General features: G+C 32.5%; 1 protein-coding gene across 1 annotated transcript; it reads left to right on the forward strand.

The window, feature by feature from the left end:
- The first annotated feature begins 840 nt into the window (after positions 1 to 840).
- Positions 841 to 21,790, forward strand: LOC131522043 (pituitary tumor-transforming gene 1 protein-interacting protein). Its single transcript, XM_058747260.1, has 7 exons — positions 841 to 1,145; positions 1,678 to 1,724; positions 2,603 to 2,711; positions 5,732 to 5,849; positions 9,531 to 9,596; positions 13,623 to 13,669; positions 20,563 to 21,790. Exons 1-7 carry the CDS (start codon positions 1,013 to 1,015, stop codon positions 20,610 to 20,612), a joined length of 570 nt encoding a protein of 189 aa, XP_058603243.1. The 5' UTR covers positions 841 to 1,012; the 3' UTR covers positions 20,613 to 21,790.
- The last annotated feature ends 1,419 nt before the right edge of the window (positions 21,791 to 23,209 follow it).

The raw sequence follows: 23,209 nt of genomic DNA on the forward strand, positions 1-23,209 counted from the left end.
TTCATGTCATAATTTCGTCTTTAATGTCATAATTTCGACATTTTACTTCATAATTATGACCTTTGATGTTATAATTTCGATTTTTCATCTCATAATTTCGACATTTTACCTCATAGTTATGACTTTTCATGTTATAATTTCGTCTTTAATGTCATAATTTCGACATTTTACTTCATAATTATGACCTTTGATGTTATCATTTTGATTTTTCATCTCATAATTCCGACATTTTACCTCATAGTTATGAATTTTCATGTCATAATTTCGTCTTTAATGTCATAATTTCGACATTTTACTTCATAATTATGACCTTTGATGTTATCATTTTGATTTTTCATCTCATAATTCCGACATTTTACTTCATTATTATGACCTTTGATGTTATAATTTCGATTTTTCATCTCATATTTCCGACATTTTACCTCATAGTTATGACTTTTCATGTTATAATTTCGTCTTTAATGTCATAATTTCGACATTTTACTTCATAATTATGACCTTTGATGTTATAATTTCGATTTTTCATCTCATAATTCCGACTTTTTAACCTCATAGTTATGACTTTTCATGTCATAATTTCGTCTTTAATGTAATAATTTCGACATTTTACTTCATAATTATGACCTTTGATGTTATAATTTCGATTTTTCATCTCATAATTCCGACATTTTACCTCATAGTTATGACTTTTCATGTTATAATTTCGTCTTTAATTTCATAATTTTAATTTATCAAAGAATGATTTGTGTTTTCTTATGCGGAGGAAAATAGTTTGGTGCTTGTACTTTTATACGACGGTTGCGCTTTCGTTTCTGGAGGTCTTAGAGGACTTTTATTTTGAAGGCGGCAGTGCGTCAGCTGTGTTCCGTGTTTCCGGTGTCGATCGCTGGATGGTTTTAGCTGCGTGTTGAGGAGAGTTTTGAGATTGTTTTGTTGTCGAAAGTAAGATTTCAGAGCTTAAATAGAAACTCAACATTCGTCTGCTTCTACAGACCTTCAAATCCTCTTCGATATGGGTGAATCGCGAGTGTTTACGTCGATGTTGATGTTTTTGCTGATGTGTGTCGCATTCTGTGTTTCTGAGGCAACAACAACTAAAAAACCAACAATAATTCCACCTACAGCTCTTCCTCCTGTTCACAAACGTATGTTTTTACCTTTTTTGAACCATATCCCTCTATTTTGCATCTTGAAAATGCTTGTAACATAAATATGTATGTAAATATATGAATACATGTAAGTATGTTGTCATACTTGATTATTATTATAGTATATGTATATTCCTATTATTAATATTTACGTATTATAATATTTTCATAATTTATTGGTTGTGTTTAATATAAAGCTGTCACTAATTTTAATGTCAGTGGTGTTAGTCAATGATATAAAAACACTGAAAGGACTTCAGTGTAACAAGTAACACTGACAAGTAAAAGGTACCTATTTTGTTGAAGTCAATGAAATATAGAAGTAATGATCTTTGAAGGGCATTTTTATCAGTCACTCTGTTATCCATTAAACCAGTATGTGATATATTTATGGTAGCACTAAAGTAAGCATTAAAGTTATGTTTTACTTGATCATCTAGACAAATCTTTGGCCAAATTCAGCTCTTTATTATTTTAATGTCAGTGATTTGTGTGATCTGTCAGTTTTTATTCTTCTTTCTCGCCTCAGCATGCAAAACAATGACTTCCTGTGAGACGTGCCTCGCCAATGTCTCGGTAAGGTCACATGATGCTCATTTAGTCTTTATTAGCCGGGTTATTCCTTATCTGCATTACCATCTGAACTTCTTGAAAATGAATATTGTAATTTAGGGAAGTTTTCATGTTCAAGTGTATATCAGACTGTCAGAAATCTGCTCCGATGCTCCAGTTTGATTAATTATAACTTCATTATTATTGCACTTTGTTTTTTATATTTTAAGCATCTTATGAAATGTATTTTTTTTTTTTCAAACTGATTTGTGCCCTTTGATCAAATAAGATGATAAAACTAATGATAATGCAACAAAACGTCACGGAATGCATTGATGATAATGTTTGTGCTGCTGATGTACTACTATAATTACCTCACTTTCTGGAGAATGTCAATAAAAAAATAACAAAAAAAAAATGAATGAATGAATGTTTTTATGAATGCATGTAACATCCTGGAGGATGTCATTTAATAATAATAATAATACATATTTTGTAACATCCTACAGGATGTAAATAATAATATTAAAGATTTTTCTAACATACTGGAGGATGTCATACATTAATAATAATAATACATATTTTGCATTACATACTTTGTATTATGTAATTAATAATAATAATAATAAATATTTTTCTAAGATCCTGGAGGATGTCATTAACATTAATAATAATAATAGTAATAATAAATGTGTTTGTAACATCCTGGAGGATATAAATATTATTAATAATAATAATAATAATAATAATAATAGTAATAAATATTTTTCTAACATCCTGTAGGATGTAATCAACATTTATTATTATTATTGTATTATATGTATTACATATTTTTGTATACATATTTTTTATTATGTAATTAATAATAATAATAATAATACTAATAATGCTCTCTCTGACAGTGTTTGTGGTGCCAGACGAACGGCAGCTGCATGGATTATCCGGTGTCGTATGTGATTCCTCCGGCGTCGGTGTGTAAACTCTCTCAGGCGCGCTGGGGCGTTTGCTGGGGTGAGTTCACGTTCATGCTTTAAGCAGCTTTAAAAGACAGACAGAACCGGAGAAACATGCACGCTGATCTGTAATGTACAGCAGCCGTTGAGCCGATGGAAGTAATACTTTCAGATTGCTGAAGTGAGATTTGCATTCAAGGCTGGAAGTCCCCCGTTCAGCTTCCTTTCAAACACAGGAGAATAAATAAGAAGTTATTTAACACGTCCCTTTAACAGTCCTGAGGACATTACATTCACTTACTCTGCAGATTCATAGAGTACTTGATTCTGATTGGCTGTTCGTGGGATTTAGTGGTTAAATATGAATAAATAATGCCCATCGGCCAGAACACAGTATAACTGAGCGCTCAGCTGTGAAACCTGGTATTATTTATTTTTATGAATATTTTGAATTATTTAAAATTATCTTCTATTTTATATATTCAGTTTTTATTTCAGTTAAATTTCCAGAAAATGTTTAAGTAATTTTCTTTTTATTTAAAAAATAAAATAAATAAATAAATAAATAAATATATATATATATATATATATATATATATATATATATATATATATATATATATATATATATAGTTTGTTTATTTTAGTTTCAGTTTTAGTAATATTTCAGTTAATAATTTTAGTACTTCAGCTCAAACTTATTTTAGTTAGTTGCCAAGGCAACATTTGTAATTTTCCTTTAGTTTAGGTTTTTAATCTAATATTAATATTTTATTTCAGTTTTATTTTAATTAACAGAAATGTTTGGTAATAGTTTTAGTTTCTTACACAGCTCTGCTCGTCTCTCGTTGGCCTCTAGTATATAAAATAAAATAATTTAAACTCAAATCAGTATTTACGTGTTTATTTATTTGGCAAGTAGGCGTGTAATAAGTGTGATGATGTACATTCAGACAGTCTTTATCAGTATAAACCTTATCAAAGTCCCTGTTAATGAACGACTGGCTGTATGTGGGGTTTCTCACTTCTGCAGTGAAAGTCGTGAGTGTTTCTCTGAATGTCGTGTGTTGGCTCTTAAAGTCAGTTTCAGGTTTACAAAACCATTTATCAGTCACTTACCTGAAGACAAGACGACGTTCAGTCAGAGTTATTTAAAATGTCCTGACAATGTTGACTATAGTAGATGAGAACAGCTCATATTTCAAAATTTTATTTAAGTTTTTCTGCTTCAAAATTGCTTGTTTATTTCAATGTGTTACTTTGTTTCTTTGTAATTAATTGCAAAAGTCACTAGCAACTTCTGAGTGAAAATTGAATCTACAGTTTAACCTTCATAATGTATTCAACATCTATATACAGTTTTTTTTCATTCTGGGTCTGATTATACCTGAAGAATTATGTTTTTTAAAGCAGTCATAACTTAATATTTTTCTAGAAAAGACAGACATTGTATCCGTTCAGCTACTTCTCATTAATCGTTGATTGTGAAAAAAATCAAACTTTTGAATATTACCATGTTTTTACTGCATTTACCCCTTTTTTGTTAATTAAACAATTGAAAAATTCTTTGAAATTTCAAATTACACACAAACTACCCCCAAACAAAATGTAAACTATGATGCAAAATACTATTTTTTTTTTTGCAATACTGATGTGAAATTTTATCTCAATATATAATTGTATTAAATTTTAAAGACCATATAATCTGAGAATTACCAGGATTAACTCATTGGAATGAATGGATTTGAATTAAAATTCCTTTGAATTTGTAACTCAAAAACAGGCCAAATTTATAATAAAACAACTTAAATATTACTCTGAAAAGTTTTCAAACAAAATAAATTAATTTCACCTCCATAAACTTTCACTTTCAGATGAAAAAATTATCAGTTTTTTATGCTGCAATGATTCAGATTCATGTTCATCAACAAAATTCAGTCCCAAAAAGTGTGTGATTATATGAAGAAAAGGCTAAATATATTTTTCCAATATTTATTTATTTCTTTTGGACACTTGATATAACTTCATGGATAATTTTACAGAAAGTATTTTTGACACTTAATGGATCTCCATACATACCCGGTTACATCTCTTAAAAAATAATTGTAAAAATGAATGAATGATGTGTATTTTGTGGGTCTTAAAACTTTTGCAAAGTTTTGTTCTCTTGCTAAAAACAATGCATTTTTAGTAATTTTTTTTTATGCATCTCAAAACAGACCTGAATGTGTTAAAGAGCTTAAATTCTAGGTAATGCAGTTATATTGCACACTCTCACATGATAACAATAAAACAATTGCACAACTCCTCAATCATAAGAACAGTGTAGGTCACCTGCACTATCAGTAACGTCCAGCAGGTGTCAGTAATGACCAACACACTGCTCTAGTTCCTCAAGCATCCCTGGACAAGTATTCACAAAATATTTAATCTCACCACTAAGAGTTCTCCTAAACAGCAGTGAAAGTTTATAGCTAAGTGTTTTCTCTTAAAACTCTTGCTGAGAAGTGAATAAGGGGGCGGGGCTTACCTTGTTGCTATGGACGATGTCAGCATGTTTATTAACTACGCACACAGTGATTGGCTGACAGTCTCTGTCAGAGATTTATTCATAGAAATATTGTAGAGCGCGATATTATGTTTCCATATTCAAATAAAGGTTTAAAAGGCAAGTGTCATATGTACAGCTAATTGTCAGCCTCTTACAGGTATGCTTCTCGTAAACGATTAGTGAGTATGCATATAAACAGCCTTTTAATTAACAGAGTGGAATAATTACGGCTGATAGTAAAAGAAAACCAAACCGGATGCAAGAACAGCTGTTACTTCTTGCTCAGCTGGTTAATGAAGTAATTATATTTATAGAGCATATTTAAATTCAGCTCACACTGACAAAATTGCAACGCAAAACAATCATAGAATACAGTAAAATATCAAATAAAACAACAAATGTAGGAGTGACACGCCCATTATTTTTAAGGTTTTCTCCTAATGGGTGAGTTATGAGCTACTTTAGCCTGAAGATGTTTTGCGAGCACAGGCCGTGATCTTCAGTGATGTGTTGTTGTTGTGTTTCAGTGAACTTCGAGGCTCTGATCATCGCGATGGCTGTGGTGTGTGGGACTCTGCTTCTGGCCATTACTGTGTGCTGCTGCTACTGCTGCTGCTGCAGACGCGGACGCAGACGCTCGTCCAGGTCAGATCTTTACACACATCAACACAGGACACCATATATAGTCCTTCGTATCAGCTTCACTGCCTCTTTTCTTTAAATAGTCACATTCACACTCACAGGTTTCACTTCTGCCTCAGAGTTGTGTGATCAAAGCTTAACCCCGTCATTTTGTTGAACCCTGTGAAGCCTGACGTATAATTGTTGTTTTTTTAAATACTCAGACTTTAGACTAAATATTTACAAAAATGTTTACTTTCCATTTGTTTGTAATTAATTGTAAAACTCGAAAAGTGAAAATTGTTTCTACAGTTGCTTTGTGAGATTATTTTACCATGACGCATAAACTCTTCTTCTCTTTTGGATGAACTGCTGCTTTAACTTTCATAATGCATTTAAAATCTATAAACAGTTTTTGCATTCTGGGTCCGTTTATACCTGAAGAATTATTTTATTTTTTTTGTTTAAAGCAGCCATAAATATTTTTCATGTAAAGACACGTGTCTGATCAGCAACTTCTCATTAATCATTGATTGTGAAAAAATTCAAACCCATGTTTTTACTGCATTTACCCCTTTTTTCTTAATTAAACAATTGAAAAATTATTTGAAATTTATAATAACACACAAACTACTCTACTAAAGATCTCATTGATTTACATTACAAGCAGCAGAATTTCATCATATTAAATATCAGCTTCTGCAGCAGATTAATTTTTTTGCTCAGTTTGAGTCTCTGAATAAAACTGAGCTGCTTTTACTTCATATTCTCACTGTATCAGACTATATGAGCCATAAAGGCCTAATGAATCAAATATAATATTCAATAAAAAAATTGCATTTTTAAAATTTTTTAAAAATTTTACATTATTTAAATTTTTTTTAAATATTACAAATAAAGGTTGCGAAAAGTGTTCCATTTTTTTTTTTAAAAACAGACTTTTCTTACAATGATTTTGTATGTCAGGCTTTATAGGGTTAATCATTTCTCATACGGGTATATATATATATATATATGTAGTGCATTCAGAAAGTATTCAGACACCCTTCACTTTTTTCAATTTTGTTATGTTGCAGCCTGACACTACAATTTTTTTAATTAATTTTTTTCCTCATTAATCTACACTCCGTTCCCCATAATGACAAAGTGAAAACAAAATTTTAGAAATGTCTGTAAATTTATTAAAAACAAAAGACTGCACCTAAAGGAATATTGTATAAATTTGAACTGTTTTGTAAGAAAAGTCTGTTTTTAAAAAATGGAACACTTTTCTCAACCTTTATTTGTAATATTTTAATTTTATTTTTAAATAATGTAAAATTTAAAAAAATATATATTAATAATTAAAAAATTAAAATTACTTTTTTTTTTTTAATGCAATTTTTTATTGAATATTATATTTGATCCATTAGGCCTTTATGGCTCATATAGTCTGATACAGTGAGAATATGAAGTAAAAACAGCTCAGTTTTATTCAGAGACTCAAACTGAGCAAAAAAATTAATCTGCTGCAGAAGCTGATATTTAATATGATGAAATTCTGATGCTTGTAATGTAAATCAATGAGATCTTTATAACAGTACAGCAGATACTGACATAAAATGATATAAATATCAGATGTCACTCTATATCTCCAATAATATATCTTAGTAAGCTGCGATTGAAATGATCCAAACATATAATGCAATGCTGATGGAGAGATGAAGAAATAAACGCTCCTCAGAAGATGTGAGATGAAGATCATTCCTCCGCTGAGGAACAGTGAAAGTAAAGCTCCTCAAAAGATCCTGATGATCAGATTTGAGACGCACTGATTTTTCTAGAAAATGATTGATGAAGAATCAAGTAAAGCTGAGCTGCTTCAGCAAGTGTTCATCTGGAGACATAACTGCAGTTATTCTGACGCTTACTTGATCAAAATCAGTCCAGATTTGACACTGAAGCAGCAGCTGAACAATTACACTAAACAAACTTTTACTGGATAAAAACTCTAAACTATCAATCAGACGACAGAAGACACGAGGAGATTAAATGTGTGAAACAGCAAACAGAGGCCTCAGAAATTCATGCATCAAATATGATACACCAGGCTTTATAGGGTTAATAAACACAAATGCATTTTGTGTTGCATTTATTTATTAATTCATCAAGAATAACGTAAGAATAGATGTTTTTCCCCCCAAAGAGATTATTTTTAACCAGCCGGTTTTGTATGTGACGGGTTGTAAAGGGCACGTCTGCGTGTCAATCAGAGATGATTTGATCTGTCAAGTCTTGCATCGGCTCAGCAGCTGCGTGTCAATCACGCGTCTCACGGTGAAACGCAGACGTGCTTTACTTACACAAGCAGAAGCGCTTCCTTGATCTCTCATTAATGCTTATTCAGCTTCATGTGATGATCCTTTGTTCGGTGATATTTAGAACGGCTGGTCAAAGACTCATTGTTTATGGCTAGACTACAGATCATAGTTTCACTTTTCGTTCTCATTCTGAGTAAATTAGCCTGTGTTTCATTTGTGTTTTATGATTGAAGGGGAATTCATGTGGCTGGAGTTTCTGTCTTTCAGTCTCAGTGATGACGTAAAGGTCACTGATTTTCAGCAGAATTACTGTAATTGTGACCCTGGAGCACAAAACCAGTCTTAAGTGTCAATTTTTTTAAATTGAGATGTACATCACCTGAATAAATAATCTTTCTATTGATGTATGGTTTGTTATGATAGAATAATATTTGGCTGAGATACAACTATTTGAAAATCTGGAATCTGAGGGTGCAAAAAAATCTAAATATTGAGAAAATCATCTTTAAAGTTGTCCAAATGAAGTTCTTAGCAATGCATATTACTAATCAAAAATTAAGTTTTGAGATATTTATGGTAGAAAATTTACAAAATATCGTCATGTAACATGATCTTTACTTATTATCCTAATGATTTTTGGCATAAAAGAAAAATTGATAATTTTGACCCATACAATGTATTGTTGGCTATTGCTACAAATATGTGACCCTGGAGCACAAAACCAGTCTTAAGTGTCAATTTTTCGAAATTGAGATTTATACATAATCTGAAAGCTGAATAAATAAGATTTCCATTGATGTATGGTTTGTTATGATAGAATAATATTTGGCTGAGATACAACTATTTGAAAATCTGGAATCTGAGGGTGCAAAAAAATCTAAATATTGAGAAAATCATCTTTAAAGTTGTCCAAATGAAGTTCTTAGCAATGCATATTACTAAGTTTTGATATATTTACAGTAGTAAATGTACAAAATATTTTCATGGAATATGATCTTTACTTAATATCCTAATGATTTTTGTCATAAAAGAAAAATTTATAATTTTGACCCATGCAGTGTATTGTTGGCTATTGCTGCAAATATACCTGTGCTGCTTATGACTGCTTCTGTGCTCCAGGGTCATAATGATCAGTTTCTACTTGTTGTTCATGTTCTTGGACTCAGAAATAATTTTTTTTAGTGCTAATGTACAATAATCAGTCACAGCATTAACTCAGCTCTATGTTTTCTTTGATAAATAACTGCCAGGTTGATATGAAGTCTGGGTTTAATACGCTGATAAAATTGTGTGTAATTGCAGTAATTATGACTTGACATGTATATGCCGTAATTCACTGAAGCCTATGTTATTGTTAATAGTATTCAGAAATATTCTGAATTAGCTTTTACTTCTATATTTGCAGCTCTGACCGTGATGATGAGCAGTTTGCCCGGAGAAGAGAGGAGATCAGACAGCGAGCGGATGAACGGTGCGTAAACCTCACGACTGAGAGTTAAAGGGGTGGTTGACTGCTTTTTTTTCTCTAGGCTTGATTGTGTTTATGGGGTGGGTTGTCAAAAATGTTTTCGAAAATTTGGCGAATTTAAAATAAAAATCCACATTCGAATGCAAAAACATTGCATTTTAAATTTAGCTTAAAACCATGTAAAATTAATATAAGTTTAAAAAACATGTCTCGAGACTTTATAACAAGTTTCTCCCCGTTTCACTGCAGCTCATGTTTTTAAATGAAAAAAGTGATTGGTTTTCGGTCCTTTGTATTAAACTATGCATACCGTACATACATGATGCCGTTTTGTTTCTAATCGTTTAAGCAACTTAGTAATTATTTTTGCTTTATAAATTTTATTTTAAACATTATTCACTTTTTTCAAAGATAGTCGTGTTATTTAATTGCTTTGAAGAAACGTGCATAAATAATAAGTAATTTTGCTCGATGCGCCCTCTTGTGGCCTCAGGAGAGAATCCCGAGAATCCAGATTTTTACGTGCACCCCTAGTTTTGACGGCATGGCAACAACTCTTCCTCTTCTCTAAAGCAGCGCCCCCTTTGCTGCATGCTTCAGCTTTTATCTTCTCCAGATGTTAACTGATGCGTGGAGTGGATTATTGTGATGTTTTTATCAGACTCTCATTCTGACGGCACCCATTCACTGCAGAGCATCCATTGCTGAGACACTGATGCAGTGATGCATTTCTACAAATCTGAGGAAGAAACAAACTCATCCTGATGTCGGATGAACTGCAGATATTCATATTTGGGTGAATTATTCCTTTAATACTGCAAATGCATGGAGCCAGTTATTTTCACAGTGAGGTTTGGCCACATTCAATCCCGTCGTGTCACAGTTGGAGGTTTATTTCAAGCACCTGTTGATCTGAAGTGTATTCGGTCACGTAATGAAGTGTGTGCGTGTGTCTCAGGGCTTTGTTGATTACGTGTGTTGCGTGTAAATATGTCTGTAGGGCTTTCAGCAGCTGTGCTGCACTAACAAGGTCACTTCTGTGTCACACACTTGAGAGGGAGCAGGAATCTCCTTTAAACTCGAGATCTCAGATCAACCAAGATCAGGTGTCTCTGCAGGGTCTCGTGTGCGCTGCATCTGATGAACGAATGTGCTTTTGTTCGGTATTTTCGTCTGATGTGTTTCTTTAGTGCATTGAATAATTATTGCTAACAGCAGCACAATGCATTCGGCACGTCCCTTTCTGGTGTCCTTGAAAATATATGGAGACAATATGTAGCAAATTGATATTTTTTTGTTTAAGAAGAATTGAAAGATGGACACAGAAAAGTGGTTGGTTAGCAGTGGTTAGTTCTGTGATAGTTTCGTAACACTTTACAATAAGGTAAACATTAGTTAACACGAACCTAATAATTACATGTACTTTATTATAACATTTATTAATCTTAGTTCATTTACTAATACATTATTAAAGTCAAAAGTTAATATTATTAATTTGTTTTAGTCATTTTTATGTGTTTTTGCCATCTTTATTGTGTCCATGTATGTAGTATTTATTAATTAGATTTTATATATTTTCAGTTTTTATTGTAGGTTTAGTTAAAGTTAACACGAGCTAACAATGATAAATACTTTTAAAACATTTAATAAACTTTAAATCGGACACATTTTTACAATCAGAAGTTGCATTAGTTAATATTATTAATATTAAAAACACATTATTATGTTTTTTGCACTCAAAAATGTAAAATGAGTTGTGACTGGTGTTTAATGTTAATTGTTTGAATTGTACCTTTAAATGTGATTTAAATATACACCTTTTAAAAGTTTGGGGTCGGTAAAATTTAATTTAATTAAAAGGAAATTTAAAAAAAAAGATTCCTCAAGGATTTGATTAAAAGTGACCGTTATAGACATTTATAATAAGATTTCTATTTCTAATAAATGTGCATCACAGAAATCAATGACAGTTTAACAGATATTCACATAAAAAAACAGCTGTTTTAAATCACAATAATATTTCACAGTTTTTTATAGTATTTTTGATTAAATAAAAGCAGCCTTGGTGAGCAGAAGAGGTTTATTTCAAAAACTTGTGAACGGGAGTGTAACACTTGCCTTTTAATAAAGACCCTCAGTAGTGTTTTTAGTGTTATTTGTTGTTAATCAAAGCGTTTAGCGTTCCAGTTGAATGCAGAAATCTGATCTGTAACAGATACACACGTGTAAAACACTAGCCGGTGGAGTCATTGTTGAGCTGCTTTGTTCAGGATTGTGGAAGCAGCAACAGATGGCTAACAGCTCCAGTGATTGTTCACAGATCAGCTGCTCATAAAGCTCCGGCTGATTTATACGGTTTGAAGCGGTTCGTCTGGAGGCTCGGCCCATCTTCATTGTGGGCTGTGGAGAGGATGAATGATGTACAGGGAGCGCTTGGTGTCGTTCAGCGCCGCTCGTGTGTCACGCACATAAAACACTGCTGCTTGTATTTACGACGAGCCTGTGAAGGAATGGACGGCCTTAAACAAAGACATGAACTCACTGTGAATCATCCACTGCCGCCCATGTGCTGCTCTTCAGGACTTGGCCGGTTTTCAGTTCAACAGTTTTGGTCGCGGAAATTGAATCCAGGTTATGAGTTTGATTTGCTCTTCTTGTACTAGTTTTACAGGACTCGGGATTCATATTGGGCAAAATGCAGAAGAATTCTGAGCAAAAATTCAGAATTGACAAATATAATAAGCTAAACTTTAAGAAAAAAGTCATAATTGCAAGATGTAAACGCAAAACTATGAGAAAAAAGTCAGAATTGCGAGATATAAACGCAAAAATCTAAGATCAAAATCATAATTGTGACATTTAAATGTCAGAAAATAGAAAATAAGAAAATAAGTCAGAATTGCGAGATATAAACACAAAAATCTAAGAACAAAATCATAATTGTGAGATTTAAATACAAAACTCTTATAAAAAAAAAAAAAAGTCAGAATTGCGAGATATAAACGCAAAAATCTAAGAACAAAATCATAATTGTGAGATTTAAATGCAAAACTCTTATATAAAAAAAAAAAAAGTCAGAATTGCGAGATATAAACGCAAAAATCTAAGAACAAAATCATAATTGTGACATTTAAATGTCAGAAAATAGAAAATAAGAAAATAAGTCAGAATTGCGAGATATAAGCAAAAATCTAAGATCAAAATCATAATTGTGACATTTAAATGCAAAACTCTGAAAAAGTCAGAATTACGAGATGTAAATGCAAAACTCTTATATAAAAAAAAAAAAGTCAGAATTGCGAGATATAAACGCAAAAATCTAAGAACAAAATCATAATTGTGAGATTTAAATACAAAACTCTTATAAAAAAAAAAAAAGTCAGAATTGCGAGATATAAACGCAAAAATCTAAGAACAAAATCATAATTGTGACATTTAAATGTCAGAAAATAGAAAATAAGTCAGAATTGCGAGATATAAACGCAAAAATCTAAGAACAAAATCATAATTGTGACATTTAAATGCAAAACTCTGAGAAAAAAAGTCACTATGAGATATCGTTCTTGGTGTGAACGGGGCTTGAGAACAAAATCGTAATTGCAAAACTCTTAAAAAATAAAATAAGTCAGTTTTGTTTTTCATTTCATGTCTCTAGAATTTCATGCTCTTAACAGAACAAAACCCATTGTATTAAGTTTTTTATTTGCTTATTTATTTGTTGTTTTATGTTTTATTTAATTTTTTACTTTTGTATTTTTCTCTTGTTTTTCGCCATGAATGTTATAAACACTATAATTATGAACAATCAATCAATTATTGTATTATTTTGATCATAATACAATCATCGTGGCCTAACCTGTCCATGTTGACATCAGTCTAATTTAACTACTTTCTTCCAAGTCACTGCAAAAAAATACAGCTCAAATGATGCAAATCACACAGAAATGTTGTATTTTGTTTCAAAAATCTGCGTAGCCCGGTCCAGTCTGTCAAAAGCTGTCACTCATCTCTGGTATCTGTCTATTGCAGGAGGGTGGAGAGGAAGGTGAAACATGATGAAATCCGCAAGAAGTACGGTGAGTAACGTCAGTCCTGCACTTCTGTCTTTAATATTCACAAGAGTTCACTCACAGCTACTCGTTACTACTCTGTTCTGCATTTTACAAAAACAGTAGTCATGAAAATGTCAAATGGCATAAATAAAATTATGGAAATGAAATGGTGACTAAAACCTGGTAAATAAATATCACATTTTAGGTTATTCAAATGTAACTTTATATCTATATCTATCTATCTTATCTATCTATATGTATATATATGTATATGTAGTGTGTGTGTGTTTGTTTGTTTATATTTATTTTACTAACACTAGTCAACATTTGAAGTGGATCAAAACCTTTCATCAAAGTTGTCCTAAAACCAAAACAATACCTGTTCTTGGACTTTGAAGAACTTTTTTGATCCACTTCAAATGTTGACTACTGTCTACAAATACAATTGTAGAAATAAAATTCATAAACTGCCGTTCAAAAGTTTGGGAGTCTGTAGAATTTTTTTAATGTTTGTGAAACATTGTGTAATTTATTTGATCAAAAATACAATAAAAATTGTGAAATATTATTATAATTTAAAATAACTGTTTTGCTGATCAAGAAACATTTCTGATTATTATCAATGTTGAAAACGGTTGTGCTGCCCAATATTTTTGTGGAAACCATGACATTTTATTTTTCAGGATTCACAGATGAATAGAAAGTTCAAAAGAACAGCATTTATTTGAAATCCAAATCTTTTGTAACGTTATAAATGTCTTTACTGGCATTCATTTAATTTGTTACTGATGAATAAAAGTATTAATTTGTTTTAAAAAAAATTTTTTTTTAAATCTGACCCCAAACTTTTGAATGGTAGTGTTTATATATGGTCAGCAGACGTTGTGTACCGTGTTTGTTCACTCACTGATGTTGATGAATTAGCTGGAGATAATTGCACCAATAAGCTACAAAGTGCTTGATTCTGCCACGACATCTTATTAGCTAATACATCTTCAGTTGTTAAGTTTTGGCTGATTACAGGACATCATGTGGAGTTGTTGTAACACGGGTCTTTATTGATCTGCTTCATTGTGTTGGGCTCAGTAATGCTGTATTCAGCAGATAATGTGTTCTTCAAACGCAGTCTGATACAGGAGCACTTAGCTTTCTGATCGACTCGTGTGCATCCCAACACTGATCAATGCTGATGTGGCCTCGGCAGAGGACGAGTGGAGATTATGAATGAGTTGTAGTTGTAGAGATGCTTATGGAAGCTTGTTTCAACCACAGAATATAAATATGAAAAAGGTAATTCTAACTTTTTATCTCGCATTCAGATTTTTCCCCCCCAGTGTTTTGAGTTAAGATTTCCAAACTTAGAATTCAGAGAAAAAAAGTCAGAATTACGAGATGTAAATGCAAAACTCTTGGAAAAGAGTCTGAATTATGAGATATAAGCGTAAAACTATGAAAAGTCAGAATTGTGAGATGTTAATGCAAAACTAGGAAAAAAGTCAGATTTGCGAGATGTAAATGCAAAACTAGGAAAAAAAATCTAAATTACGAGATGTAAACGCAAAACTCTACGAAAAAGTCAGAATTACGAGATGTAAATGCAATACTAAGAAAAAAATCTGAATTACGAGATGTAAACGCAAAACTCTACGAAAAAGTCAGAATTACGAGATGTAAATGCAAAACTAAGAAAAAAAATCTGAATTGTGAGATGTAAACGCAAAACTCTACGAAAAAGTCAGAATTGTGAGATGTAAACGCAAAACTCTACGAAAAAAAATCATAATTGTGAGATGTAAACGCAAAACTCTTGGAAAAGAGTCTGAATTGTGAGATGTAAACGCAAAACTATGAAAAGTCAGAATTACGAGATGTAAATGCAAAACTCTACGGAAAAAGTCAGATTTGCGAGATGTAAATGCAAAACTCTATGGAAAAAGTCAGATTTGCGAGATGTAAACGCAAAACTCTACGGAAAAAGTTAGAATTACGAGATGTAAACGCAAAACTCTTGGAAAAGAGTCTGAATTATGAGATATAAACGTAAAACTATGAAAAAGTCAGAATTTCGAGACGTAAACGCAAGACTAAGAAAAAAGTCAGAATTACGAGATGTAAACGCAAAACTCTTGGAAAAGAGTCTGAATCGTGAGATGTAAACGCAAAACTCTTGGAAAAGAGTCTGAATCGTGAGATGTAAACGCAAAACTCTACAAAAAAGTCAGAATTACGAGATGTAAATGCAATACTAAGAAAAAAATCTGAATTACGAGATGTAAATGCAATACTAAGAAAAAAATCTGAATTACGAGATGTAAACGCAAAACTCTACGGAAAAAGTAGGAATTGCGAGATGTAAACGCAAAACTCTTGGAAAAGAGTCTGAATCGTGAGATGTAAATGCAAAACTGTACGAAAAAGTCAGAATTATGAGATGTAAATGCAATACTAAGAAAAAAATTAGAATTATGAGATGTAAATGCAAAACTACGGAAAAAGTAGGAATTGCGAGATGTAAACGCAAAACTCTTGGAAAAGAGTCTGAATCGTGAGCTGTAAACGCAAAATTCTACGAAAATGTCAGAATTACGAGATGTAAATGCAAAACTAAGAAAAAATTCATAATTGCGCAAAACTACGAAAAAGTCAGAATTGCGAGGTGTAAATGTAGAATTGAGTAAGTTGAAATTGCGAGATATGAAAATTGCAATTGAGAGAATTATGAGATTGCTAATGCTAATGCTAACGATTGCTTTACTAGATTGCAGTAGGATATTAGTACTCATTACTCTGTAGAAAGCATAATTGTTTTACTCATTACTTATGAATTAAGACCTTTACCAGATGCACACAGACATCAACCTGTCCTTCAGTTCATTATTAAAGATGAATTATCTGTGCAATGCAGAAAACTCCACGTGCATATTTCATAATTTAGTGTATTTAGTGAAAGTTTCCATCCTTTTCTTAATTAAATCACAAATACTCAAAATGCTAAACATCTGGTTTTAAGAAAATAACATTTTAAGGCACAGATGCAAAAATTGCATGAGGATTTGAGGAGAGAAATGCATTTCTTCAGAATTTCTTCTTTTTGGCTGAGTTTTTCCTAATAAAGCGTGTTCTCCAGCTCTAATAGGTGGGAAAGCGTCAGACGGGGTGCTTGACTCATGTTTGATTAACTCTGTGCTAATTAGCGCTGGTGGAGAGCTGAGAAGAGCTGTAATTTATGTGCTGGCAAAGCCCCGGATGGCATCCTGGCGCTGTGGAGGAATGAGGTGAAATGTAAATGCACTCGGCGCCTGTGATCGCAGCTCCTGCGGCGCGTGAGAGAAAGAGGGAGTGGGTCACCAGAGCCTCGGCGGAGGCCTGGAGGACAAACCCTCGCAGCTGCTGCGCAAAAACCCACGGAAAACCACACGACCTTGAGACAAGCTGAAGGAAGAGTGGCTTCGTGCCACAGAAGAGCAATGAAAATGACCTGAAGAGAGTCTTCCACCATACTGCTTCATTCATTTAGAAGTAATTTAAAACTACTTGGAAACAAATTTCTGTTCTATTATATTTAATTGACTTTGGCCAATTAGCTGCTAACTTTATTTTTGTTTAACACAAGACACTACCATTATTTATTTTATTTATTATTTTTATTATTTTTAATAAAATTTTAATTTTAATTTTAAATTGAATTTTAATTTATTTATTTTATATATTTTTTTTATTAGTTATGTAATTTATTTTATTGTTTATTTAAATTGATTTAATTGTTTATTTGATCACTTTTTATTTTTATTTTATTTTATTTTTTGTTTTATTTATTTTAATTTAATTTGTATTTGTGTATGTTTTTTTGTTGTTGTTGTTTTTATTTCTTTATTTTTTTTATTTTATTATTATTATTATTATTTTATTTTGTCTCTTATTGGCTAGCACACAGCCTGCAGATGTATTCGTGGGAGTGTCTGCGGCTGCAATGCGTCTGTTTGACATTCTCGTGAGCCGGTCGCTCTCGCCGGTGAAGAGCGTGTTGAAAGTAAAGAGAAGATCAAAGGATGCGAGCCTCTCCGAGAGCTTCATCCCTCTGTCTGATGACAAGACTCTCCTCATCTCACTCGCTCCGGCTGCTGGAGCTTCATCGTGTCTTCATTGCACATCCGCTCACGTTCAAGTGTGATCAGTAACGCAGAATCACTGCTGACGAACGGATGCTGAGCAGATACATGCGACCCTCACGTCCAGTTCTTACACCAGATCTAGTCATGGATTTTATGAAGCAGTTTGTAGATTTAAGTTTTTGGATTTTATTCGTATTCTTATTCGCAGCACTTTTTTTTTCTTTCTTTTTTTTGTAAAGTTAATCAAAGGTTTCTTGCACCAAAATATCAATTTTTTTCATGGTCATAATTTTTTTATGACCATTTTCCACACTATAAAATATGATTTTGGAAATTTGTGAATAAAATGGATTATTACAGCACATTTTACAAGAAAGTAGTGTTTCTACTTCACTTTCACATTCATTTCAATGTGTTACTTTCCATTTTTTACTCAATGTTAGTACTTTTTTTCTGAGTGAAAAATGTGAAAAAATAGAAAACTAATTTTGCATAAAGAAAAATATTAAAAAAATGATTGTAATGTGATTCGAAATGTATTTATTTTTTCTATATTCAATGGAAAAAAAAAATATTTAAAGGGGTGGTTGGTTTGCGATTTTCACTTATTTAACGTTAGTGTGTAATGTTGCTGTTTGAGCATAAACAATATCTGCAAAGTTACGACGCTGAAAGTTCAATGCAAACAAAGATATCGTCTTTTAACGATGATGGCAGTTTAATGCCTACAAAACGGCTCGTAGGGACTACAACGAGCTACTTCCCGGGTTCGTGATGTCATAAACCCAGATAAACCCCGCCCCCAGGAACATGCAACAAAGGGGGCGGGGCCATGTTGCACTGCTTTAGAGAAGAGGAAGAGAGAACTAGAGGTGCACGGAAAAATCTATTCATATATGAATCGAGATTCTGTCTTCAAATGATTCTAATGGATTCACAAGTTTCAAAATTAATATTGTAAAACAGCGGTTCTTACTGTTCCTCGCATCCTCCTGCTCTGCATCTCTCTCTCTCTGAATTAAAGTTTTCATCAGGATAAAACCATATTTTAAAAGCTAACAGAAGCAATAGCATTTACAAATAACAGCGTATCTAAAAGTATGAGACAACAACAAATAAAAAAACATACCATTAAGAGCTGTGCTTTCATATCTCCATAGTTTTCCAAGTCATTTTAGTAAACTTTACTTATTGAGTACAAAATAAGTCATTTTCTGAGCGTGTGGTGATGCTGCTCTGTTATGACTGATGGTTTCTGGGCCGCGTCCTCATTGGCTCTGCTGTGTGCTTGTGTGTCCTGTGGTGAAGCGTGTGTGTGTGTGTGTGTGTGTGCGTGCGTGTGTGTGACAGCATGATGGATGGAGGCCTCCGTTGTGTTTCTCCTTCTCTCAGCAGTCCTTACATCAGGGACTGGGCGTCTCTGACCTGCTGCTCTCTCTCTCTCACACACACACACACACACACACACACACACACACACATGAGTGTCTGCCCTCCGAAGGGCGTACTGTGTGAGATTCTGTCACAGCAACAGGGTTCAAAACCAACACCAAACTAGAAAATGACAATTAGCTGCTAACCTTTTTTGTCAAGTTTTGGTCAATTTTCAGATTTTGTGTTATTTTGCTTCCGTACCATCTCTTCTTTCAGACTAGTGTATAGAAAACATCCAAAATACACTTTTAAGTGTTTATTTTACACTTTATCTGTTTGCGTCTGTAGATTTCAATTGCAATTCATATCTTTAAAGGCCGTTTTCTCAAAATGAGTTTTAGTTGCACTTACATGCAGCAAACTTTCATTTCCATCCATATTCTTAAAGTTTTTACAGAAGGGTTTGTTCATATATCATTTGTTTGATTTTTTGCAACATTTTATTCCTAATATACGGGTTAAAAAACATTCAAAAAATTGTCTTGATGTAATGTGATTAATCAACATAAATATGGTGATATGATTCAAAAACTGATTTTCTTTCTAAGTATTTTTGTTTTCTAGTATAAATATCTAAAAATTCTTGAATAAAGATGCATTTATTTGACAAGTAAAATGATTTAAGATGTTATGTTCATCCAAATTTTGTTAAAACAAGCAAAAATATCTGCCAAATGGGGCAAGAAAAATAATCTCGTTTAGCCTTTGAATTAAGATTATTTACAGGTATATTTGTAGCAATAGCCAACAATACATTATATGGGTCAAAATTATACATTTTTCTTTTATGCCAAAAATCATTAGGATATTAAGTAAAGATCATGTTCCATGAAGATATTTAGTAAATTTCCTACCGTAAATATATCAAAACTTAATTTTTGATTAGTAATATGCATTGCTAAGAACTTAATTTGGACAACTTTAAAGGCGATTTTCTCAATATTTTGATTTTATTTTTTTCAAATAGTTGTATCTTAGCCAAATATTGTCCTATTCTATTGTCCACATATTGTCCTATAAAGCTTATTTATTCAGCTTTCAGAATTATAAATAAAATTAAATAAAAAATTGACCCTTATGACTGGTTTTGTGGTCCAGGGTCACATTTTTCTGACCCCATTGGCAGATCTTTTTGCTTGTTTTAAGCAAAAACTAACAAAATTTGGATAATTTTTTCAGAAAACAAGACATAATATCTCAAGTCATTTTACTTGTCAAGTAAATGCATCCTGATTCAAGAATTTTTAGATATTTATACTTGAAAACAAGACAAAAAGTGCAGTGTACCGCTGACAGAAAACAAGACGTGGATATGAATTCTGATTCCTACGTGATTGTGACACATTTCATATCTGCTGTGTTTTTCCCCAGGTCTCATCCCAGACTCCGATCATCCTTACAGCAAGTTCGAGAACGATTAAAAGCCACGGATTGGGTCCCTTCACCACACGCTTTGCTCTTTTGAGACACGCCGGATCACTTTAGGTTAGATGGAGCTGATACGGAGATTACCTTCTCAGTCCTTCCATTGCTTAGAAATCTCTCTCTTTGGCACCGTTTCTCTTTTCTGTATTATTCAAACACAACAGCAGCACGCTGCTAAAGAATCATTTTCATCCTCTGGATTTTTGTCTTGATTTCCAATACAAATATCTAAACATTAACACACTACTACAGATAGTAAAGACACAGATAACACAGATAACACACAGATAGTAAAGTGACATAAAATAAAAAGTTAAAGTATCAACCTGAAGTGATTTTAGGCTTAAAACATGAACAAATATCTTCCAGTGGGGTGAGAAAAATCAACTTCATTTAAAGCTGATTTTTCTATCCTCATTAGCACATTTGTTTTTCTAGTTTTATGCATTAACTCGCTGCATTTTGATGCATTTTTCAGAAAATAAGATCTCTAGCAAATGTCTTGATTTTTACAATGTGGACATATTTGTTCTGGAAACCAAGACAAAAATACTGATAAAGAATTAATTTTTTTTTTGCACATTTGAATGCTTTAGAAGATGGAAATGGCCAAAATGGCTGTTCGAATGTGACTATTTTGTTTCTTTGTATTCTTACAGAGAGTTTGAGAACTAGTTTATGCAAAAATGTAAATTTTGTCATGATTTATTCACCCTCCTGTCGCTCTTTTCTGCTCAACAACAGTTCATACTGAGCAGGCCTTTCAAAATGATTAGAAGGACAATAAATACGTCATGTAGTGTTTCTATTAAGTCTCTTTGTTTTGAGTCATATGATAGTTTCTTTGAGAAAGTTTTATTCTCTGATAATCCACAAAGAGCCAAAAACATGGTGCATTAAATGCAAATGAGATTTTAGAGCTTCAGTGGCGGAGGAGATGATTGGTGACTTAATTTCAGTCTGTTTCTCTCACAAAGCATCTAATGACTTCAGAAGTATAGCACATGCATCATATGGACCGCTGTTGTGATGTATTCAGATAATGCATTTTATTTGACTTTATAGTATGCATTATATGGATTACTGTTATGATGCTTTTATGGATTTTTTCTTTGTCGTCATCTTGCATGAGAAATTCTCCTTTGCGTTCCATATAAAAAAAAAAAAAAAACAACTTGTGCGTTTGAAACGACACGAGGGTGAATAAATGACAACCAAGTTCAGTTTTTCTGTGAGTTATTGCACTTTTTGATTGTCGTGATCGCAAACTCAGCATCTTTTTAAATCACTCTGGCTTCTGTGAATGACTTAGACGTTTGTATTTATACTGTGTTCCTATTAAAACATGTCCTAATAAAAACAAGCTTCCACTTTTAAAGAAATCGCTCTGCTTTATCCCTGTGTGGACTGATGATGGTTCAAGTGAAATTCACATCACATCCGGCGATTTCACTGCCTGGAGGAAATAGTTTGATGTCCTGCTCGATCCATCAGTTTGAGCGGCTCGTCCTTTCCATATTAAACCACCAGCTGCAACACGAACGCATCCTTCTTTTAATAACTCAATGCATTTAAACGCAGAGCAGAAAATCATTCTTCTCTGGGTGATTTTGTGACTTATTTCATGCCACCTGTTCTACGGTTGGTTTAAAACAGACCAGCGCATTCGTTATGCAGCTCATTCTGTGCCATAATTAGAATAGCTGAATAGAATAGTTGTGCGTTAGACTGCAAAGGCACTGAATCCAGCAGGGAAATGCAAATGCTTGGGCAGATCCGTGTGAATCCGCTGCATGTTAAAGATGCTGAACAGAACGAGACAAGCGCAGCAGTTGCATGCCAGATTTAAGTGAACATGAAATCAACACTCAGCCTATTTGCTTTCTTAAAACGTGTTTCTGCATAATTCATCAGTGCGCATTCTTTCAATGAAAATGATGCAGGAGAATCCCCCGTCTCTCATTTTTCATCCGCCTGGCATATAGTAACACTTTTCACCATCGAATCAATTCCACATGGATGAAAATCCATGCAAATACGTAAGATTATGGAAGTAAAAATGGTTGTGAAGTGATTCACTCTAAAATCAAATAAAATTTATAAGATGTTTTTATTTGGCATAAAGCAACTGAAGCCTATTGTAGGACCATTGAGATTTTTTTACATTTTATTTTGCATCAGTTTTTCATTATTATTGTGACAAATTTTCTGTAACTAAGTCAAGTAGCCCATGAAGTGTTTCATTGAATGTGTATAAAAACACTGTATACCATGGTGGTGCTATGGTACAGTGGTGATATTAGATGGTGATACTGTGGTATATCATATGCCTGTATAAATACAGAATAATTCTATCTTGAAATTAAAAAAGATGTGTAAAAAAAAAAAAAAAAAAAAAGTAAAGTAAAGCAAACTTTTAAAACATTGCAGTACTGTGTATTGGGTGAAATCAAATGAGAAACATAACAATAAATTCTTTATTTTATATATATATATATATATATATATATATATATATAAATGTTTTAAATATAAAAAAAAAAAATATATATATATATATATATATATATATATATATATATATATATATATA

Source organism: Onychostoma macrolepis, chromosome 16 (genome assembly GCF_012432095.1).
Source record: "Onychostoma macrolepis isolate SWU-2019 chromosome 16, ASM1243209v1, whole genome shotgun sequence".
NCBI lineage: Eukaryota > Metazoa > Chordata > Actinopteri > Cypriniformes > Cyprinidae > Onychostoma > Onychostoma macrolepis.